At 43.0% G+C, this 22,218-nt stretch overlaps 1 protein-coding gene across 23 annotated transcripts in view; it reads left to right on the forward strand.

Annotated features, from left to right (window-relative positions):
* Positions 1-22,218, forward strand: part of LOC125158396 (RAD52 motif-containing protein 1-like) — a 58,853-nt gene that overhangs the window by 10,407 nt on the left and 26,228 nt on the right. For 3 of the 23 annotated variants that reach the window (XR_007149386.1, XM_047845354.1, XM_047845356.1), the window contains 5 exons: positions 1,311-5,236; positions 7,508-7,579; positions 12,787-12,858; positions 16,946-17,017; positions 17,759-17,839. Coding sequence is in view for 13 of the 23 variants with exons in the window: in XM_047845354.1 (XP_047701310.1) it covers positions 1,311-5,236; positions 7,508-7,579; positions 12,787-12,858; positions 16,946-17,017; positions 17,759-17,839 (4,223 nt within the window). In the remaining 10 variants the exon portion in view is untranslated. Of the gene's footprint in view, positions 1-1,310; positions 5,237-6,844; positions 6,885-7,507; positions 7,580-12,786; positions 12,859-16,945; positions 17,018-17,758; positions 17,840-20,457; positions 22,204-22,218 lie in introns of those variants that run through there. The other 20 variants (XM_047845357.1, XM_047845360.1, XR_007149391.1 and 17 more) reach the window with 13 other exon arrangements.

Consider the following 22,218-nt stretch of genomic DNA (forward strand, 5'->3'; position numbering starts at 1 on the left):
ATAGGAGAGGACACAAGCCTTTTAGAGCTCCCCTCAAACAGAATCTCAAGGATTTGGGAACAGAGTAACTATGGCCTTAAATGTGATTATACTACAGCGTTTGAAACCATTATGCCATTCAAATAGGATGGATCACCCAGATGACGGCATCTCATATATATCTTGCATGAATATCTTGCTGAAGAACTTTTCTGTAAATCACTCACATGGATGTCCTGAATTAGGGATTAAGTTGCCAAAATAATTTCTAAAAGAAAATACTAATGTGCCACATACAGAATGTTAAAAAAAAAAAAAAAAAGGAGCAAAAATGTGTTTCATGTCATTGAGAGCTTAATTTGGGGCTAGATTTGTGATTTTTTTTTTTTTTAGATTTTTTTTTTTTTAATGTTTATTTATTTTTGAGAGTGAGAAAGAGCGTGAGCTGGGGAGGGGCAGAGAGAGAGGGAGACGCAGAATCTGAAGCAGGCTCCAGGCTCGGAGCTGTCAGCACAGAGCCCGATGCGGGGCTCGAACCCATGAACCACGAGATTATGACCCTCTCTGCCACTCCTCCACTCGTACTCTATGTCTCTGTCTCTTGCTCTCTCCAAAATAAACATTTAAAAAAAATTTTTTTTTAACAACTATAAGCATTTATTCCTCAAAAAACATCTTTTTTAATGTTTATTTTGAAGAGAGAACAAGAGAGAGTACAAGCAGGGGAGGGGCAGAGAGGGAGACATAGGATCTGAAGCAGGCTCCAGGCTCTGAGCTGTCAGCACAGAGCCCAATGCGGGGCCCGAAGCCATGAATGGTGAGACCATGACCTGAGCCAAAGTCAGACGCTCAACCAACTGAGCCCCCCAGCGCCCCATTCCTCCAAAGGGACGGGGGGAGTGGTGGCCTTTGCAGGGTGGAGGGAGGCCTGGGCCCCAAGTGATTCTGGGAAAAGGGCCCGCTCTGGTGGTGTGGAGCCCATCTCCAGGGAGCTAATAAAGGGTGGGACGTAGGCGGGGGAGGGGCGCGCAGTTGCTAACAGTGCGCGCGCGCATCACGGGGCTGCCATAATGGTTTGGCTCCCGCTCGGGGCCCAGCGCCAGTACCCCACTCGCCTGGGTCTCTGCGCCCCAGAGCCTCCGCAGGTCATGTCCCGGCTGCGCATGTTGGCCCCACTGCTTGTCCTTATGTGGCAACCGTTGTGGCTGCTGGTCCAGGCAGCTCAGCTTCCGGAGTGGGCCCTGGACCCTGCCCAGCTGACCGCCGACCCCATGGAGCCGGCTGAGCCCCGGTCTTCGCGCTCGTCTGATCCCCCACCCGAATCGCCCCAGGTACTTACACCCCTAGCTGAGCCGGTGGGCTTTAATTACCTGGGGTCCTCTGCTCCAGCCCAGATGTTGGCCCCGCCTGAGGAGTTGACTGAAACTTTGCTTCCATTCCTGGACACGGATTCCGTTGGAGAACTACCCCCAGGGACAGATGAGGATCTGAATGACCAGCTAACCCAGCATCAAAGGCTCCCAGAGGTGGTTCCAATGCCAGGTTGGGATTATTTAATGTTTCCCAGGGTTACAGATAAGCCTTTAGATGTGGAACTTACCACAACTCCAGGGCCTGATAAAGGTGTTGAATCTTCTATAGCCCAGCAAGAGGCCCCACCTCAGCCTCTTGAACATACTGAGGAAACAGAACTTTCTCTAACCCAGCAAGAGACCTCGGGTAAGCCTCCAGAGGAGGTTGAGCCTTCAAGTGAGCAGGAGACCCCAGGGCAGCCTTCCGAGCCTCCTGGGGTGATTGATCCTTCTCTAAGGCAGCAGGAGACCCCAGCTCAGCCTTCAGTGCCTCCTGAGGAAGCTAAGCCTTCTCTAAGCAAACAGGAACCCCCAGCTCAGCTTCCAGAGGCCCAGGAAGAGGGTGAACCTTCCCCTCTCCAGGAGGAGGGCCAGGGTCAGCACCCACAGGCCTCTGAGGGGAGTGAACCACCTACAACCCAGGAGGAGTCCCCAGCTCAGCATCCACAGACCCCTGAGGAGGTTGAACCTTCTTCAACCCAGCAGGAGGCTCCAGCTCAGTATCCTCAGGCATCAGAGGAGGGTGAGCCTTTTCCAACCCAACCAGAGACCCCAACTCAGTATCCAGAGCCCCTTGAGGGGACTGAACCTTCTCCAGCCCAGTCAGAGGCCACAACTCAGCATCCAAATCCCCTTGGGGAAGTTAAACCTGCAACCTATCAGGAGGCCCCAAGTCAGCATCCACAGACCTCTGAGGAAATTAACCGTTCTGCCACTCAACAGGAAGCCACAGCTCAACATCCAGAGCCTTCTGGTGAACCTTCTCCAACCCAACAGGAGGCCCCAGCTCACTCTCCAGAACATCGGGTGGTAACAGTTTTTCCTCAAGGTCAGAATCAAGCTCAGCTCCTGCTGTTGCCTAATGTCACTGTTAAACCTGTGGATCCTTCAGTTACCATGACCTCAGAATCCACTAATGAGGTTGAAGCTTCTCCACTCCGAGAAGAGGCCTCAGCTCAGTCTGGAGTGTCCCCTGAGCAGTTGGAACCTTCTCCAATCCAGCAGGAGGTCCCACATCAGCATCCAGCTGCCCCTGAAAATGCTGAGCCTTCTCCAATCCAGCAGGGAGTCTCCACTATGCCTGAAGATCTTCCTGAGGAAATTGAACTTTCTCCAAGCCAGCAGGAGAGCTCCGCTCTGCCTCAAGTGCCTGTTGCAAGGATAGAACCTTCTCCAATCCAGCAAGAGGTCCCAGCTCAGCAACCAAAGCCCAATGAGGGGGTCGAGTCTTTTCCAGTTCAGTATGAGCATCCAGCTCAGCCTCCAGGGTCCTCTACAGATGTTGTAGCTCAGTCTCCAGTACAGCATGAGGTGACATTCTCACCTCCAGGTCCAGGTGAAGCTCAGCATCCAGTGTTGCCTAATATCACAGTTAAACCTGTGGATCTGAGGGTTCTCATAAGTCCCCAGGCAACTAAGGAGGTTAAACCTCTTCCAGTGCAGCAGGATGTCCCTGCTCAATCTCCCCCTGAGCAAGTTGAATTTTCTCCAGCTCAGTCCAAGCGTCTTTCCCAGTCTCCAGAGTCCCCTGAAGATGAGTCTTCTCCAGGCCAACAAGAGGTCCTAGCTCAGACTCCAGACCCTCCTAAGGATGTGGAACCTGCTTCAGGCCAACAGGAGGCCCCAGCTCAGCCTTCAGAGCCTCCTGAGAAGGTGGCACCATCTCCAGTCCAGCAGGAAACCCTATCTCTACCTCTCGAGCCACTTAAGGAGATAGAATCTTCTCTAACACAACAGGAGGTACAAGCTCAGCCTTCAGAGGCCCCTGAGAAGGTAGAACCATCTCCAATTCTGCAGCAGGCTCCAACTCAACCTCCCGAGCCCTCTAAGGAGGCAGAAACTCCTCCAGCCCAGCAGGAGGCCCCAGTTCAGCCTCCAGAGCCACCTGAGGAGGTTGTAGCACAACCTCCAGTCCATAATGAGGTGACAGTTCCACCTCTAGGACAAGAGCAAGCTCAGCATCCAAACTTGCCCAATGTTACTGTTCAGCCTGCTGACCTGGAGCTTACTGTAACTCCAGAACCTACTGTGGAGGCTGAGCATTCTACAATCATGCAGCAGACTATAGCTCCTCCAGAGGACACTGAGGTGACACCTGCCCATCCAGAGCAGGTCCAGGCTCAGCATCCAAATTTGACTGAAGTCAGAGTTCAGCCTTTAGACCTGGAACTGACCATAACTCCAGAACCCACTACAGAGGCTGAACATTCTACACCCATGAAGGAGACTACAGCTCCTCCTCCAAAGGACCTTGAGGTGACACTTGCACATCCAGAGCAGGTTCAGAGTCAGCATCCAAACCTGACTGAAGTCACAGTTCCACCTATGGACCTGGAACTTACTGTAACTGCAGGATCCAGTGTGGAGACTGAACCTTCTCCAACCACGCGAGACACCCCAGGTCAGCCTGCAGAGCCACCTAAGGAGGTTGTAGTTCAATTTCCATTCCAGCAGGAAGTGACAGTTCCAACTCCAAGTAAGGATCAAGGTCAGCATCCAGCATCACCCATCATCCCATTTCGTCATGTGGAGCTTACTATAACTCCAGAACCTATTACGGAGGCTGAACATTCGACAACCCTGAAGAAGACTACAACTCCTCCCCCAAAGGACCTTGAGGTGACACTTGCACACCCAGAGCAGGTTCAGAGTCAGCATCCAAACCTGACTGAAGTCACAGTTCCACCTATGGACCTGGAACTTACTGTAACTGCAGGATCCAGTGTGGAGACTGAACCTTCTCCAACCACGCGAGACACCCCAACTCAGCCTCCAGAGGCACCTAAGGAGGTTGTAGTTCAATATCCATTCCAGCAGGAAGTGACAGTTCCAACTCCAAGTAAGGATCAAGGTCAGCATCCAGCATCACCCATCATCCCATTTCGTCATGTGGAGCTTACTATAACTCCAGAACCTATTACGGAGGCTGAACATTCGACAACCCTGAAGAAGACTACAACTCCTCCCCCAAAGGACCTTGAGGTGACACTTGCACACCCAGAGCAGGTTCAGAGTCAGCATCCAAACCTGACTGAAGTCACAGTTCCACCTATGGACCTGGAACTTACTGTAACTGCAGGATCCAGTGTGGAGACTGAACCTTCAACCACGCGAGACACCCCAACTCAGCCTCCAGAGGCACCTAAGGAGGTTGTAGTTCAATATCCATTCCAGCAGGAAGTGACAGTTCCAACTCCAAGTAAGGATCAAGGTCAGCGTCCAGCATCACCCATCATCCCATTTCGTCATGTGGAGCTTACTATAACTCCAGAACCTATTACGGAGGCTGAACATTCGACAACCCTGAAGAAGACTACAACTCCTCCCCCAAAGGACCTTGAGGTGACACTTGCACATCCAGAACAGGTTCAGAGTCAACATCGAAACCTGACTGAAGTCACGCTTCTACCTATGGACCTAGAAATTCCTGTAAGTCAGCAACCAGAGACAGGTTTTCCTCCAACAACTCAACATTCTGTGGTGCATTTTGTAAACTATACCTCAGAAAAGGCATACACAACTTTAACCTGGCAACCAGAACAGAATGCCACCACAAACCTCAAAATATGTGAGCGTTGTACCTGCAAAGATGAGACACTGTCGTGTGTTGGTCTCAGCCTACAGCAGAGGCTCCGCAGAGTGCCCGTGCCGGAGCCCGACACCTACAACGGCACCTTCACCATCTTGTAAGAATCGCCTTTACTTGTTTGTTCTCTGCCTCCTGCTTCACATGGCAGTCTCTTCCTCAATGTCGTCCTGGGCCTTCCTCATCTCCCCAACCGCGTTGACTGACTTTCTGTTTTTACCTTTTCTTTGTCAACTATCCCTTATCTTCATTTTCCTTTTTACTACTGTTCGCCCTTCTCCAATCTTTTACTTGTAATTGTCCTTATTCTTTTTCCTTATCCAATTTTTAGCCCCATTATTTTATTCCTTAACCTCTACTCTCCCATTTTTGCTCCATCCTCTATAATAGGATACAACAGAGTAGTGAAGAGTAGAGATTCTGGAACTAGATGGCCTGCGTTTGGGCCGAGGTCTGTCATCTATTAGCTTTGTGACTCAGTTTCCTTTTCTGTGAAATGGAAATTATGATAGTTACCACCTCATGGGATTATTGTGAGATCTAGATGAGGTAATACATATGAAGCACTTGGATCAGTGCCTGGCAAAATATGAGTGTTAGCTGTTATTATTTTGATTCCCCAGACCTCATCTTTGACCCCCGGCCTTCCACATACAGTACTCAGTTTGGGCCCAACCCAAGAGTAAGTACTATGGGCGCCACACTAGGATGCAGTCGTCTTCAGAACATGAAATGACAGGTGGGAAGAAAGGAAGTGGTCATAAAAAGGGAGGGGGCATGTAATTAAGTACTAAAAGAGGTACCATGGGTGTTGGAATTCAGCAGACTCTGTAATCAGTGGAGTATGGAGGTCAGGGAGAGCTGCATGGATAAGCTAACACTTTAGCTGAGACTTAAAGAGTGGCTCTGATGTGTTAAATAGAGAAAAAATGGGTATAAGTCTAGGCAAAGGCATGGCTGCAGGAGTGATCAGGAATCAAGAATTAGGTTTAGCAGTTAAAGATCCAATTACGAGAAACCTTGACTATCAGCTAGAGAGGTTTGAACGTTACATTCTGAGTTATAGAGAGCCACTGAAAGTTTTCAAGCATGAGATACAGACCATTGAAACAAGAGGATTATTTTCAGTTCCCCACGTAGGGCGATCTGGAGAGGAGAGCTTGATCCAGCGAGACCAGATAGAATGTTCTAACAAAACCTGGGAGTCAAGTAACAAGGGGCCGAATCAGAGTGGCTGAAAAGAGTCGAAAGAAAAGCCTTGAGAGCACTGCAAAGGAGGAAGTGACAAGATAGACTAACTGATGACAGTCGCGGGTGGGGTGTGCACGGGAAAGAGAAAACTCAGATATTACTCTGAAACTTCTGTCCCAGATAAGGAGAATGATGGAAGTTGAGGCATCTTTTACCAGGGAACGTAGAGCAACCAGAAGGCTTCAGGTTGACTGGAAATGTCCACCAGGCACATGTCCACCAGATGGGTATCTGTTTTGAATTTATTCCCGACTCCCCTGAAAAAAATGTGTATATAAACTGACCAGGTAAGCTGTTGCTGAGGGAAGAGGACAAAACTAAAGGTAAAGATTCAAAGTCATACGCAGAGTTAGCGGTTGAAACTGAACCTCAGGCATTTAATAGCTTCTTTTAAACATGTGTAATTCATGGATACATGAATTATCATGGATACTTTTTTTTGTTTTCAATGTCACAGGTATAGAGGATAAAACGTGAAAATCCCACCCCACCCTCCCTACCTCTCATAAGGTAACTCCTGTCACCTTTTTGGTGTGTGTCCTTCCTTCCCATCTCTTTCCTTTGCATTTTTTCCTAATTTCCTAATGAGGGGATACTTTTTAATTCCTTGCCCAGTGATTTGTTGCTTTTCCCTATGTAATATGTCTAAGAAATCTTTCCATGTTAGTTCTTCTAATTTCTAACTTCCCTTATCTTTCTAACACCTAGAGAGGTTTCAGTAGAGGGCTTCTTTACATTTGTTTGCTGATAATGGTACATTTTTTACCATTTTTTTCGTTGAATTATTATTTTCTCATTGATTTGTGGAAGGAACCATTTTAGACACATAAGTGATTTGGGGGAAAAAAATACTTACCTCCAGAGTAATTAACAGGCGTTATCTACCCAAGGAATGGAACAAATAGGAAGTTCACGTTCTAAGGAGCTGCCTTGTTTGTGCCAGTGGCCCCACGCTAGCTCTTTATTAATTGCACCACCTGGGATGCTGATAGCTGCGGAAAGTAGAAAGTTGGCATTTACTGCATTGGAATATTCCCCACAAGGTTGCCAGTGATTCTCTTATTTATTCCGTTCATTCCTTTCCTACCTATTCAAGGATCTGAACTGTGTTTCTTCACAGAAATTTCCAAGGAAACTCTATTTCTTACATTGATGAAAATGTATGGAAGGGATACCGTTGGGCTGAGAAACTGTGAGTATATTCTCTCCAAATACGAATACAAAAAAAAAAAAAAAAAAAAAAAAAAACTAACTGCATTCTAAGGTCCTTCTTGGTCCAGAACTTTGAAGTCAGTAGCTCTGAGGAAAGGTGTTTCCCCTTCCATGTCCCAACTCAACCTCTACCGATTGCAATTCTGTGTTAATTTTTTTTTTTAACGTTTATTTATTTTTGAAACAGAGAGAGACAGAGCATGAACGGGGGAGGGTCAGAGAGAGGGAGACACAGAATCTGAAACAGGCTCCAGGCTCTGAGCTGTCAGCACAGAGCCCGACGCAGGGCTCAAAGTCACGGACCGCGAGATCATGACCTGAGCTGAAGTCGGCCGCTTAACCGACTGAGCCACCCAGGCGCCCCATCTGTGTTTATTTTAAAAATTAAATTTGGCAGGTTCCCTTTAAAGTTAGAATCAATTTCAACTTATTTTCCATTATACAAGGAATACATGATTATAGTCTCAATATATAAAAATGAAATAACAGGGGGGCCTGGGGGGCTTATTCGGTTAAGTGTCCAACTTCGGCTCAGGTCATAATCTCAACGGTTTGTGGGTTCAAGCCCCACGTTGGGCTCTGTGTTGACAGCTCAGAGCCTGGAGCCTGCTTCGGATTCTGTCTCCCTCTCTCTCTGCCCCTCTCCTGCTCATTCATTCCCTCTCTCTCTCTGTCTCAAAAATAAATAAACATTAAAAAAATTTTTTTTGATGAAATAACAGATATAGTGAACACCTGCCTTATCTTCTAATCCCCCCACTGCTGGGATAGCCACTACTCTGGATTTAGTATATATCCTTCCAGACCTTTTTCCATGCATTTGCCTACATACATATTTACAGCAAAGTAGGTTTGTTGTGTGATTTTCTTATCTTTTTTTTACATAAATTGTAACATCCTACAACTCGATTCTTTTGCTTTGTGGTATGTCTTAGACTTTTTTTCTTCCAGTACATAGAGGGTTACCCCATCCATGCAAGCTGCTGCATACTATTCCATAGTATGAGTGTATTACGATTTAATAATTCCCCTCTTGATGGATGTTTAGGCTGTGTCCAGTTTTCTTATTACATGCATTGCTGCATGGACCACCTCATACATGCATCTTTGTGTACGTGGGTGGGTATTTCTGTAGAATAGATCCCTGGAAATGGAATTGTTGGGATGAAGATGATGCCGATATATACAATTTTAATTGCCCTCAAAAAAGTTGTGCCAATTTACACACCAATCCATACACCATGACAGCATTCATTTCCTCCTACCCTCCCACTCTTGGATATTCTCCATTTCTTGGCTGATCTGGTGGGTGAATAAAATGGGTCCCTTCTGAATTTGAATTTTTCTGATTACTTATACATTTAAGTATCTCTGTATGTTTCCTGGGCATTTGTGTTTCTTGTCTGAATTTTCTGTCCTTTGCCGATTTTTTTGTTATCTTTTTTTTAAATTGATTTGTAGAAAAAGTCAGTGTAGACACAAGTAATTTTGGAAACAATATTATACTCGAAGTAATTGGCATTTTTCATGACAGATTGTGTGTCATATCATTAGTTCAACTTGGGTAGATAAGTCATAAATGACTTCTGAATTAATAATAAAAGACATAACAGTCATAGTAATCTAAATGTAGGGATTATGATCCCCCTGAAGTAGATTCCCCCCTGCCCCTTAGTCTGATAACCTTACTGGTAAGAGACAAATGGTAGAATAAGGTAGTTGTTTTCTTATGAATTTTATGAATTTCTTAAATACTATATATAGTTTATATTTTCTCATGATAGTATCTAACTTGGAGATCTTATTTCCCAAACTTGTAAGAAAAATGAAAGTAATTTGGCACAAGAAACAAGAGAGAGTGGAGAGAGTGGGTAGGCTGGGGGACAGGGGTAGGAGAAAAACTTTGAATTGTGTATTATATACCTTTGGAATTCTGAGCCATGCAAAGATATATTACCTATTAAAAAATAAACAAATTAAAAAAATATTTTTTGAAAAGCATGTATTTGGTAGTTTATATACTAGAACATGAATCTGGTAAGATTTGATGATTCTTAAAAAATTTTTAAATGTTTATTTATTTTTGAGAGAGAGAGAGAGAGAGAGAGAGAGAGAGAGAGAGACACAGAGTCCAAAGCAGGCTCTAGGCTCCGAGCTGTCAGCACAGAGCCTGATGTGGGGCTCGACCCCACAAACTGTGAAATCATGACTTGAGCCGAAGTCAGACACTTAACCAACTGAGCCACCCAGGTGCCCCAAGATTTGATGATTTCTAATTCAGCTTGAGGGTTATGCCTTGTAAGACAGAAGTTTTTAAGTATGGGTCAATAGTCCCCTGGGGCAGGATTTTTAACCTTTTTTTCTATATATCAATTTTTTTTTAATTTTTTTTTTAACATTTATTTACTGCTGAGAGACAGAGCATGAACAGGGGAGGGGCAGAAAGAGAGGGAGACACAGAATTGGAAGCAGGCTCCAGGCTCTGATCTGTCAGCAGAGAGCCCAATGTGGGGCTCGAACCCACGAACCGTGAGATCGTGACCTGAGCTGAAGTCGGACACTTAACAGACTGAGCCACCCAGGCACCCTTCTATATATCTATTGATGATCTGCAGAAGCTTATGTTCTTGGGATAATGTTTTCAAATGTATAATAAGTTAAAATATATAGGAAAAGGAAATTATGTGGAAATAGAGTTTTCAAAAATTTTTTAAAAAGATTAGTGATATAGCAATAAATCTGCTTCTGTTAGAATATTAAATAACAAAATATAATGGTAGGCCTACTAACTGTTATAACTTCAAAGTACTGATGAGAATAAATGATAGTTTGAGATATCCATGCCAAATATGTGATATGAAAATATCTGATTTCTGCTGGGGACCAAATTAACTATACTAATCTGTGGTTTGTTGCCTACATTCATAATGGAAGGAAATGCTAATTCTAGTTAGAGGTTTGTGAAAATAGAGATGTGATTTCATTTTCCATCCAAGTTTGGCACCCACAAATTCAGTCCATTCTATTCACGGACCTGAGCCCTAAAGGGATGGTCTGCAAATTGAAATCTCATGCACACCTTTGCACGTATTCAAGAAAGTGCAGTTTTCTAGGGAAAGGGTCCATTCCATAGCTTTTATGAAATTCTCAAAAGGTTCTTGTCTCAAAAGATTGAGTCACAAATTGGGGTGGAGGTGGAGAAAGACATTTGTTTTCCTGTGAAGTTGTACTTATTCTCATAAATGATGATAAATGAATGATTTGTTTTAATTAAAAGCAGTATATTTGCAAATTGATACCTGTCACTTTCTGAATTCATTCAACAAATATTTATGGAGCATCTCCTATGTCCCAGGAACTGTTTTACATGCCAGGGATATAAGCTCAAGAACAAAACTGACCAAATATCCCACTTGTCAAGGGGTTTACAAATATATAGTATAAAAACAAATATGTAAATATAATAAATACATATCATTTCAAGTATTGGTAAGAAATCAGTGGCCAGATCTCTCAAGTTTTCTAATTTATTCAACAACCATTTCTGCTGCTCATAGACTGAGTTTTTTTACTAATGATAATGCTTTTCATTCATATAATCTTGAGTTGGTTCTTTTTATTAGATGTACTGTTTACCTCTGTCTGAGGATATATTAATGATGCTATTCTAAATTTTTTATAGTGTTTATTTTTGAGAGAGAGAGAGAGAGAGAGAGAGCGCAAGTTGGGGAGGGGCAGAGAGAGAGGGAGACACAGAATCTGAAGCAGGCTCCAGGCTCTGAGCTTCAGCACAGAGCCCCAGTGCAGCGCTTGAACCCATGGACTGCAACCTGAGCCGAAGTCGGATGCTTAACCGACTGAGCCACGCAGGTGCCCCATTAATGTTGGTATTCTCAAATCCTTTTGTGTTTTCTCTGTTAACTGTGTCATTGACTATAAGCTGTTATATTTGTTTTTTATTTTCTGTCCTGAATAGAATTGGCTTTCTCACTCCATTTGGTCATTCCTGAGTGCAATTTATCTTTGTAGTTGAGATTTGACTTGCTTCTGTTTTCTGGTCCTAAGGAAGAGGTGAAATGAACCACGGGCCTTGTTATTGGTGACAGGTCCCCCTGAGAGTTAAAGAAGAGGTGGGAGGTGACTTCTAATGGCTAGTCAGAGTGTATACCCTTCCTCCAGGGTTCTGGGACCCTGCCCCCTTCTAACACCAATGGCTCCTGCCTGGAAGAAAACACCCTTTGCTGCCAGATCCAAGGAGGAAGGATGTGGGGTTGATGTGCTGTCCTTGGTCCTACTGCAGTATCCCAGCTAATCACCCTGTAGGTGGCTCCAAGGCATTTCTGGTGGGGAGTGTTTGTGGAGCTACTCCCTTGGCTTTGAGCTAAGGTTGTGGAATTTCTAATTGTATCTTTTCTAATCATTCTTAGGGACTTTGGTGCAGTTTGGAGTTTGGTAGAGACTTGGCATGTTTCAATCTGCCAGCTTGAAATAGCACAACCTCTCAGGAAGGCAATTTTGTACCCCTGTTAAATCCTGGAGAACCTTAGGCAAATGTGTACTAGGATATAAACAGAAAAATATTCAAAGCAGCACTGTTTATAATAACTAAAAATTAGAAAAATCTAGTATCCACCAACAGTAGAATGAACAAATAGTGTTACACGGGTATTTACTCTATACTTATTAAACTGAGCATTTATGTTATGTGCATTTTATGCACATCTTTAGTTCTCACAGATATTTTTTAGTTGGGGAAAAAAATTAGATGGCTTCACTTGTAACACTGATATGGTTATAAATAGGGCTTCCACAATAACATTTGGGAAAAGAGAGGAGGAAGTGGCAGTTCTGTCCATGTTTTTGCCACTCAGGGCTGGGTTCTAACAGAGATTTTGTGATCCAGAGAGTAGGCATTAAATGCACATTTTGGTGTGAAGAGTGGATAGGGGTGTGTGTGTGTGTGTGTGTGTGTGTGTGTGTGTGTGAGAGAGAGAGAGAGAGACAAAGGAGTATGTGAGAAGAAAAGATTTGAATCAAACAGCAGAGATCGCCATCCCTACATTAAATAAGAATTAGTGTATTTGGTGGCACCATTACCCAGGTTTCTCTCACATCTAGCGGTCCTGTGTAGCAAATAGTTGTAGCTATTTTGCATTTTGACCCAGAAATGACCTTTTCATTTTGCAGAATTCTCAGTGAAAATTATCTGACCGAATTACATAAAGACACATTTGAAGGCCTGCTATCCCTCCAGTATTTGTAAGTTAATCAGTTCATCATTTATTATGAGTTTTTAGTTATATTATTTATTAAAAAATACAGGGTTCAAATTAGATAATTGCAGCAATTTCTTCTAACAGTAGAATTCTATAATTCTATTAAATTCTATAACTCTGTAAGTCTGTGGGGACCCAGCCCATCTCTAGCATTAAATACCTCCTATGCATTTTCAACTTCTTAATTTTATAGACAAGATATAGGAAAAAGCCCTTCAGTTGTAGAGGAAAGAGGGTAATGAGGTCTGAGCAATTATGGACACCCATATGAACCTTGTTATGTAAGTGTTCATATACCATCTGCCTTTATTTATATTTATTACTTATGGCCCATGGATCAAATCCTGTGTATGGTCTGTCTTGATACAACCTATGAGTTCAGAATGATTTTCATGTTCTTAAAGGGCTGTAAAAGAGAAAAGAAGAGAAAGAAACAGAGAATATGTGACAGAGACCGTATATGGCCTGCAAAGCCTAAAATATTTACTGTCTGGCCTTCACAGAAAAGGTTTGAAAAAGTTGGCTTAGTAAAATGAGAGGAATTGAAGTTAACCTCAAATTGTCACCTACAAGACAAGAGAATATAGAACACTTACGTTAATTTGAATGCCATTAACCCAGAATTTTTAAATAATTTAATCTAAATTAAATATTTAAATATTAAATATTTAACTAAGCAGGTGAATTATGTAAGCAGTATTACCAAGTACATATTAAATTATCAAGAGAACAGATTAAGGATTTCAGTGTGGGAAATTTTATTAGTTTATTTTTTTATTATTATTTTTTATGTAATTTATTGTTAAGTTAGCTAACATACAGTGTGCTCTTGGCTTCAGGAGCAGATTCCTGTGATCGGTGTGGAAATTCTTATGCCACCATAAAAATAGATGTTTAAAATGATGGTTAAGGGGTTGGGGCTCCTGGGTGGCTCAGTTGGTTGGGCGTCTGACTTTGACTCAGGTCGTGATCTCACAGTTTGTGGGTTCGAGCCCCGTGTCGGGCTCTGTGCTGACAGCTCAGAGCCCGGAGCCTGTTTCAGATTCTGTCTCCCTCTCTCTCTGCCATTCCCCCCTCTCATGCTCTGTCTCTGTCTCTCTCAAAAATAAACAAACATTAAAAAAATGATGGCTGGGGCGCCTGGGTGGCGCAGTCGGTTAAGCGTCCGACTTCAGCCAGGTCACGATCTCGCAGTCCGGGAGTTCGAGCCCCGCGTCAGGCTCTGGGCTGATGGCTCAGAGCCTGGAGCCAGTTTCCGATTCTGTGTCTCCCTCTCTCTCTGCCCCTCCCCTGTTCATGCTCTGTCTCTCTCTGTCCCAAAAATAAATAAACGTTGAAAAAAAAAAAATTTAAAAAAAAAAAAAATGATGGCTAAGGGGCATGTGGCTGTCTCAGTCATTAGAGTCTGCAACTCTTGATCTCGAGGTTGTAGGTTAGAGCCCCATGTTAGGTATAGAGATTACTTAAAAAAAATGAAATCTTTAAAAATATAATGATGGTTAAGTGGTATAGTTAGAAATGTTTACACTAAACAAACATCAGAAATGCCTCTAACTTCGCTAGTTACAGAATAAACATCTCTCCAGCCTCATTGTCAAGGAAGAAATGTTTGCATATAGCTCTGTACATTAGACACACAGAGATACTAATGTTCTTTGCTATGGAGGTTCAGTGTTTATTCTTTGCCCATGCCATCCAAAGCTGTGTATTTCATTAATCCTTTTTAAAAATTTTTTTTAATGTTTGTTTATTTTTGAGAGAGAGAGAGAGAGACAGAGAGAGACAGAGTATGAGCAGGGTAGGCACAGAGAGAGAGGGAGACACAGAATCCGAAGTGGGCTTCAGTCTCTGAGCTGTTGGCCCAGAACCCGATGCGGGGCTCAAATTCATGAGCAGTGAGATCATGACCTGAACCGAACGAAATCAGATGCTCAATCGACTAAGCCATCCAGTCGCCCCTCATTAATCCTTATTAATGATGTGCTTTAGAAAATAGATTCTTCTTGCAAACGTGGAAGGCTTAAGGGTAGTGAGTAAAAAGAATCTCGTATGACACTAAAAATAGTCCTCCAAATTATCAAACCTTCCAAGTCTTAGGGGACAACCACTTTGTATTGGTCCTCTTGGCTACCTCTGCCATCTGGGCTCCAAACGTTACAAACACAGTTTGGAGAAAAACAAAAGAGACAAACTGCGCAATGGATTGGGCCTTTCATTACTTCTACTATGAGGTACTTTGTAAGCCAATTATTTCATGTTAGGTGAAGTGTTCTCATTCATTCATTCAAAAAAAAATGTGAATCAAAACCTAAAAAAGAATGGGACAGGCCCTATGCCCAGTACCATAGGCACGCAGATGGTTAAGACAGGCTTCCCACCCTTGTAGGAACTCATGATTTCACAGGGAAAATCAACAGAAGCTTCAACCATAACGCATAAGCACTAAGTGGATGGTGAAGCACTGACAGAGTGCAGAAGAGGGAGCCACAAAGTCATAAAACCACATTTCTTTTCAGTCATTTTGCTCCTTCTACTCACTACCCAGCTGTTAATTTATTTTATAAATATTTGAGTTTGTTCTTTGTCCACGCATCAGTTTTAAACACAGTAGACAACGCAGATGAGCAAGACTAGTCCATACTTTCATGGAGTTTATGCCCAGAGGAAATGCAATGCCAGAATAACTATATTGAGAAGAAATTGGGGCACCTGACCGGCTGAGTCAGTAGAGCATGCGACTCTTGATCTCAGGGTCGTGAGTTCAAGCCCCAGGTTGGGCGTGGAGTCTACTTTAAAAAATTCAAAGAAGGAGAAGAAGGAGGAGGAGGAGAGGGGGAGGGGAAGAAATGGATTTGGGCCATGAGAAGTATAAGTTGTTTTTGGAACATAGAAGAGGGGGGAAGACTTCAAGTTGGATCAGGGAAGTTACTAGAGAAATGCTGTTTGAACAGAACCTTGAATGGCTATGACGTATCATCGGATAGACATCTTGGGAAGAATATGCTTGCAAAATAGAGTGAGTGAAAGGCAAAATGCAGGAGAAATTTCTTTGGTATCTGTAGAGTAGGAAACTAGAGCCAGATTTAGGATTTTGAAGGCCTTGGATAATATGCCAAGCTACCGTGTTATCACGGCAGTGCTCTAGGACAAACTTTAGACTGCACCAGGGTCACTTGGAGGCCTTGTCAGAACACAGGTTCCACCTCCACAGTTCCTGATTCACTCAGTCCAGAGTAGAGCTGAGAATTTGCATCTTGAGTAAGTTCCCAAGTGACTCTGATATTTGAAAACCACTCCTGGAGAATTAATCTGGTGACTGTGTGCAGTATAGATTAGAATGGGAGAGACCAGAGATGAAAATGCCAGTCAGAAGATGGTCGTACCCATGTAGGTGGAAAGTGAGGGACTCAGCTGAAATCAATGGAAATAAGAGGGTCAACTATAATCAAGAATGGGTGTTTCCAAAAAAAAATCCAGTACCATGTTGTTTTTTTGTTGGCCCCACTTGCAACTGAAGCAGTTGATAAATTCATAGACCGTTTAGGCAATGTACAACCAAAAATAAATTTCTATTAAGATGATAATATAATTCTGAGTTCGTTCAAAGTTAGGTATTGATTAGAGGAGTAACTTCTTTTCGAGTTAAACGAAAAGGTATCTTTTATCTCCTCTGGTATTGACTTGGTGTCGAGAAATAGAACTAAACCAGGAAGGTGTGCTAATGTGAGAATATCCCTTTTAATATTAGAAATTATATGTGGAGATCACAACTTTGAGCTCATAATTTAGAAATTGATGAGGCCACAAAAAGTCATTTAATCAATTCTTCTGCTCTCAGGAAAGATTACTTCCAAGATCTATCAAGATCTATAGTTGTATGTTTTATGTATGAAGATCACAATGGTGAGACTCTTAAGAAAGGTGAGGGCAGGGTTAGGGGCTCTGGAAGGTTCAAATAACAATTCCTAATACTCAGAGTTTAGCCAAAAGCTACTTATTCAATACTATCATCCTACTAATTAGATATCTTAGAGCTAATTGAGGCAATATTTTCCTTTTCCTTTTCCTAGAGATTTATCCTGCAATAAAATACAATCTATTGAAAGACGTACATTTGAATCACTACCTTTTTTGCAGTTTATGTAAGTTACAAATATAATTTCATTATATTTGGAATTTTTATTAAACTTAATTGTAAACCTCTTTGTTATTCACTTTGAATGAATGAAACTTTATTAGTCGAAAGCTACTAAAATTATGTAGCAAATCTTTTTTGTCTGTGGCAAAGTTTGGTGTGAGAGTTATTATAGAGATCAGAGTGAATCGTTCTAGAGCAGCAGTTCTCTGCCAGGGTGATTTTGCATCCAGGTGACACTTGGTAGTGCCTAGAGACATTTTTGATTGTCAGACTGTAGATGTGCTCCTGGCATCTAGTGGGTGGAGACCAGGGCTGCTGTCACACCCTACAGTTCACAGGGCAGCACCCCCCCCCCATAACAAAGATTATCCAACCATAAATCTCAACAGTGCTAAAGTTGTGAAACATTTTTCTAGAGAAATAAACTTACTTCTCTAGAAAAAAATACTTACTTAACACAAGTATTTGTTGAGCATTTACTGATTTGTATCTAATGCACCACATGTATAAACATGAAAGTATAAATCTTTCATGCAGATATTTTTTTAAAAAGGCTATTTTTTTAAATAGTGAGATTTCTTTAGTGTATGGAGAGAGTATTGTGGTTATGTTTCGTTATCTATAAATTAGAATCACTGCCAAAGGATAAATATTCTGAAAGAATATCTTTTTTTTCTTCTTCGTTTGTGTCTTGTTTTTTGTTTTTTGTTTGTTTGTTTGTTTGTTTGTTTTTTGGTGTGTGTAGAAATCTTGGTTGCAATTTACTCACCGAGCTGAGCTTTGGAACATTTCAGGCCTGGCATGGAATGCAGTTTTTACACAAGCTGTAAGTGAAATAGAAAATGAATACATGTTAAAAAAAAAAAAAAACTACATGTAAAAATATCATACAGTGACTGGTTAGGTGTGTGTTAATAAACCCAGTATGAATTCTGGAAAGTAGGTCTTAAAATCCATTTTTTTTTCAAATGAGGAAACTAAGGTACAAAGAGGCCAAGAGACTTGTCTTAACTCCTAAATGGCACTCTCTGCCCTCCCTCGTACCCAGCTTTGTGTGAGCAATGAAAGCCCCAAGCAAGTAACACCCAAGTCAGTATTATCATGGGAATTCGTGACAGTGATGCTTCCCCAAGGTGTGCATGGTCCTTGAAATCCACTTTTGAATTTAACTTTGATTCCGGCTCATGTGCAAGTTTCCTATGCAAAAGAGAACTTCAAAGAACTAAGTTTAGCACAGAGTTCTCCAGGCAGCAACAGGTGTGGGTGCTTCCTCAGCCATCAGGAAAGCAGAAAGAACTCCTGAATACCTGCCGCAGGGCACTGCTCTCCTCCATGTGCTTTCTTTCCTGACCACTCTTCAATTAAGAAGTGTGTTATTCCCTTTCAGCCGGAACATTCTGTGATTTCTCTGTAAAAAAGCAAATCATACTGGGCATGTTCAGTGGCCTGAGGGGGATTTTTAGACTCAAGGTTGAAGACCCTCCTCTAAAGCAGACGCTGGAAAAGACTGTCTTACTGTCTTGTGGTTCAGAAATCCGATTTCACAGCTTATCTTCCGTTAGATGAAAGTGTTTACGGTGTGTCTGGAGCTGGAGTAAGTTCCTGCGGGTGCCCAAGAGCAGGGGCCTCCTCTCTCCTCTCATTAATTTGCTGATGCCTAACTTGGGGAAAGAATACCGAGGGTCAGTTTTTTGTTTCGCCAGCATGCCAGAGAACGGGCTCATTGAGTTTCTCCACCAAGAGGTTTTAGTGGTGTCAATATAATGTCTTAAAACTCACCACCTCTACTAAGCATCTTATAACACCAAGAGTCTCTTCTAAGAATCTGAATTTCATAGTTATGTAGGCAATACAGGACAATTAAATAGGGTGGAATCCGTTGATAAGAATGAATGAATTCATTGAAAAACAATCCGTGCCACGCGCACTCTATGTCGACCATGTACTAAGTACTGGGGGTACAAAGAATATACAGGGACTGTCCCCAAGAATCTTTCATACTGGAAGGAGAAAAAGATGGCCTTTTTCTTGTAATTTACTAAGATATTTGTAAACTGATGGAAACTCCTGTCTTGCCCCACTGAGATCTCTATCAGTTAACCATTTGTTTCCTTTCCTTTCCTTTGTCCTCGAGCAGCCAGAATCACACATATCCCACCTGGGGTGGGGGCATGTGCTAACTTGTATTTTGCCCTCAACTTGCCCCATGCTCCCTCATCAATCTTACATGACAGAAAAAGGTAATTAAAGAACCAGAGCTAGCTGGTATTGAGAATAAATTAATACTCATGTCATGTGTGTTATGCCCAGAATTCGTGATCCCCAAATACCTCCAGGGTGCCGAGTCCGATGTAAAAGCAAAAGAGCCTTTATTGGAGCTAGCTCGAGCTCAATCCCCTATCTGCACTGAGGCAGCGGTGAGATACCAGGGAGAGAGAGCCAGTTTCAAAAGGGCAAAGGTTTTATTGGGGCCTAGTGGCAGTTGGTGAGGTAATGGCTGTGGCCTCAGCTGATTGGCTGGGGAAGGGTCCTGGGGAAGAGTCCTGTTAGGCAGTTGAGGGGTGGTGGTTACTCAAGGGGAGGAGGTGTGGTCAAGGTGAAGGACACAGAACAAGATGGAGTGGGCCGGCGTAGGCCCGCCCTTTCAATGTGGTTTGAATAGAGCTGTACTACTAAAACGAATTCACAGTTAACTTCCAAAAAATTATCACAGTACACTAAGTGTGTATCGGAGGCTGGGCTCCTTGTTTGGGGCCAAATTTTCTTTTCTTTTTTATTTTTAACGTTTATTTATTTATTCTGAGAGAAAGAGAGCATGCGCAGGGGAGATGCCATCCCGTGAATTCAGTCACGTTATTACCTATGTGACTTATTACTGGGGTGTTTATAAGTTGAAACAATATTTTCTCCAGCATTAAATAAGTTTGTAAACCTGTTGGGCCCCAGCTGAGGTGGATTTATCTCGAACTGACTGAAGCTTAAACTTCAGGTCTCCTCACTTACATAGGCCCCTTCCAAAGTCTTGGGAGGGACCCTGGCAATTCCTGTTCGCATAATTTTGCATGTTTTGATGAGGCAGGATTTCCCAAAGTAGATGAGGTTCAGACCCTACAAGGCCTTGATTCACCCCTGGGTTTCAGGTAACTATATCTCAGTAAGTTTTTTGAATGAAGCCTCTTACGTTATTGATAAACACTGAGTGAACACGTTAGCGGTGTGGTAAAGTCTATTTTGAATCTGAAATCCACCTCAAAGCCATGCCAAGAGTTTATTGATAAGGTACCGCTTTTTGAATGGTAGTAATAATCCTGTTTCTTTCAGATGAAATCAGGAATGAAATATATTATGGAAAACCAACAGTGGTTGATAATCCTAAATGTTAAGTATAGTTGTTTTTTTTTTTTTCCTGACTTTAAAGTGCTTCTCCTTCATTCACCTACACAGGTCCAGACTGGTGGCTTATTTTAAAAAATTCACTTCATTGGTTCTAACAGTACGAGCTCCATGATTTTAGAAGCTGAAGGACTCTACGACGTAGAAAGGCCGTACCTTCTCGGGATAGAGCACATTCACATGCTGGCTCGTGTGTGGCGCATCAGTATTGTGCCAAGAACATAAGCTCTAAGGGAGAATAAGGAAAATCTAAGCCTTACCCCTTTTGAATTATTGTTGAGAATATCATTGAGGTAGGTGTGGCCACCCTCTGAAGGCAAACTCGAGCCGCAGTCACAGAGACGCCCTAACGCTCCCCCAGTCAACCGGCATCTGCTTCCTTTTAGACAGCTGTGTGCCCACAAAAGTTGACACACTTCAGGATATTGTCATCGCTTTTTGGTATGTACTGGAAATCCTGGCAGCTTCTTCTCAGATTCGGAAAGGCATAAACGTTAAGGATGAAGATAACAACTCAGGGCTGTCCTTTTGGGGTGATTTAGGGTAACTTTTATTATATTCCGTGTGTGGTAGTTCAAAAGCTTTGCCATAGTCATACCCAACTATTACTTTTCTTCTCCCAGCTGCATCTGATTCTTCCCACGTATATACCAAGGCATCTTCTTTCTCTGGGAAGCATGGTAGTTGCTCCTCCGCCCCATATCATTTCTTTAATACCTACCTCTATTAGGTATTTACTGCGCTCCGGCACTATGCTAAGACCTTTCGCTTGTGCTGCAAGTAAGACAATGTGTCTTAAACTCTTAGAATAGAGCCTGGCACGTGGGAAGTGCTCCGGACGTGGCCCCTCACACGGCACTTCATTTTCGTTTTTCCAGCAACTCTTGTGATACAGGTAGTAGTATCCTCATTTTGGGGATGAGGAAGTTGAAACTCAGAGACATCGGGTGACTTGCCTAGGTTCACACTGTCAGTAAGTGACAGAACCACTTCAGAAGCTTCGCGAGTAATACAATTCCGCATTCCCTGGCACTAGGTAGGACCTGAATGACAACTGGCCTTTTGGGCGTCGTCCCTTGGAGTCAGCTTCTCACTGGAATAGGACCTTTCGAGCAGGGAGCTCCTTTTCCCTATGCTTCTGGAGCTCCTGGCCATGCCACCTATGGGCATCCCCAGGCTTCCTGCTCACCGCCTGGTGCAAATATCACATCGTCACTGCTAGGCACCCACTCTGTGCCCAGCCTTATGCTAGGTGCTTTGCACATGCTCTTTCCTTTGATCCTCAAGTTGCCTTATGAGGTAAATGCTGCTAAAAAGACTCGGAGACGTTCGTTACTTAAGTCCCTTCACCAGGAAGTGACAGCCAGAATTCAGACCTAGGTCTGCCTGATTCCAGGGCCCTCGCTTCTTGGGCTGGTCCTCACTGCCAGAAACTCCTCTTCAAGGCTATTCTCAGAACTTTAATTAAAACATAGGCTCACCATTTCAGATTCTTTAGGCTTCGCCCCTCCCCCCCGCCCAACCCCTGAGAAAGGATTTACGTGATGCCGTTAGATGTCTTGTATTGAGGAGCTTCACATGGGGAGTCATGTTCTCATGGCTCATGGACCTATGTAGATGAATAAAGGAAAGGGGTTATTCTATCCCCAAGTACTTCAAACATACTGGAATAGGGTCTAGATCACTCTACTTATTTCTTCAACTGCTTTCCTCCAAGGAGCCAGTTTTCCCTCCATGCCTTGGGATTCCAGCATAGAGAGTTTGGAGTTTGACCTATTTGAAATTTATTTTCACTGCCTGCTTTGGACATTT

This window comes from Prionailurus viverrinus, unplaced genomic scaffold, assembly GCF_022837055.1.
Source record: "Prionailurus viverrinus isolate Anna unplaced genomic scaffold, UM_Priviv_1.0 scaffold_35, whole genome shotgun sequence".
NCBI lineage: Eukaryota > Metazoa > Chordata > Mammalia > Carnivora > Felidae > Prionailurus > Prionailurus viverrinus.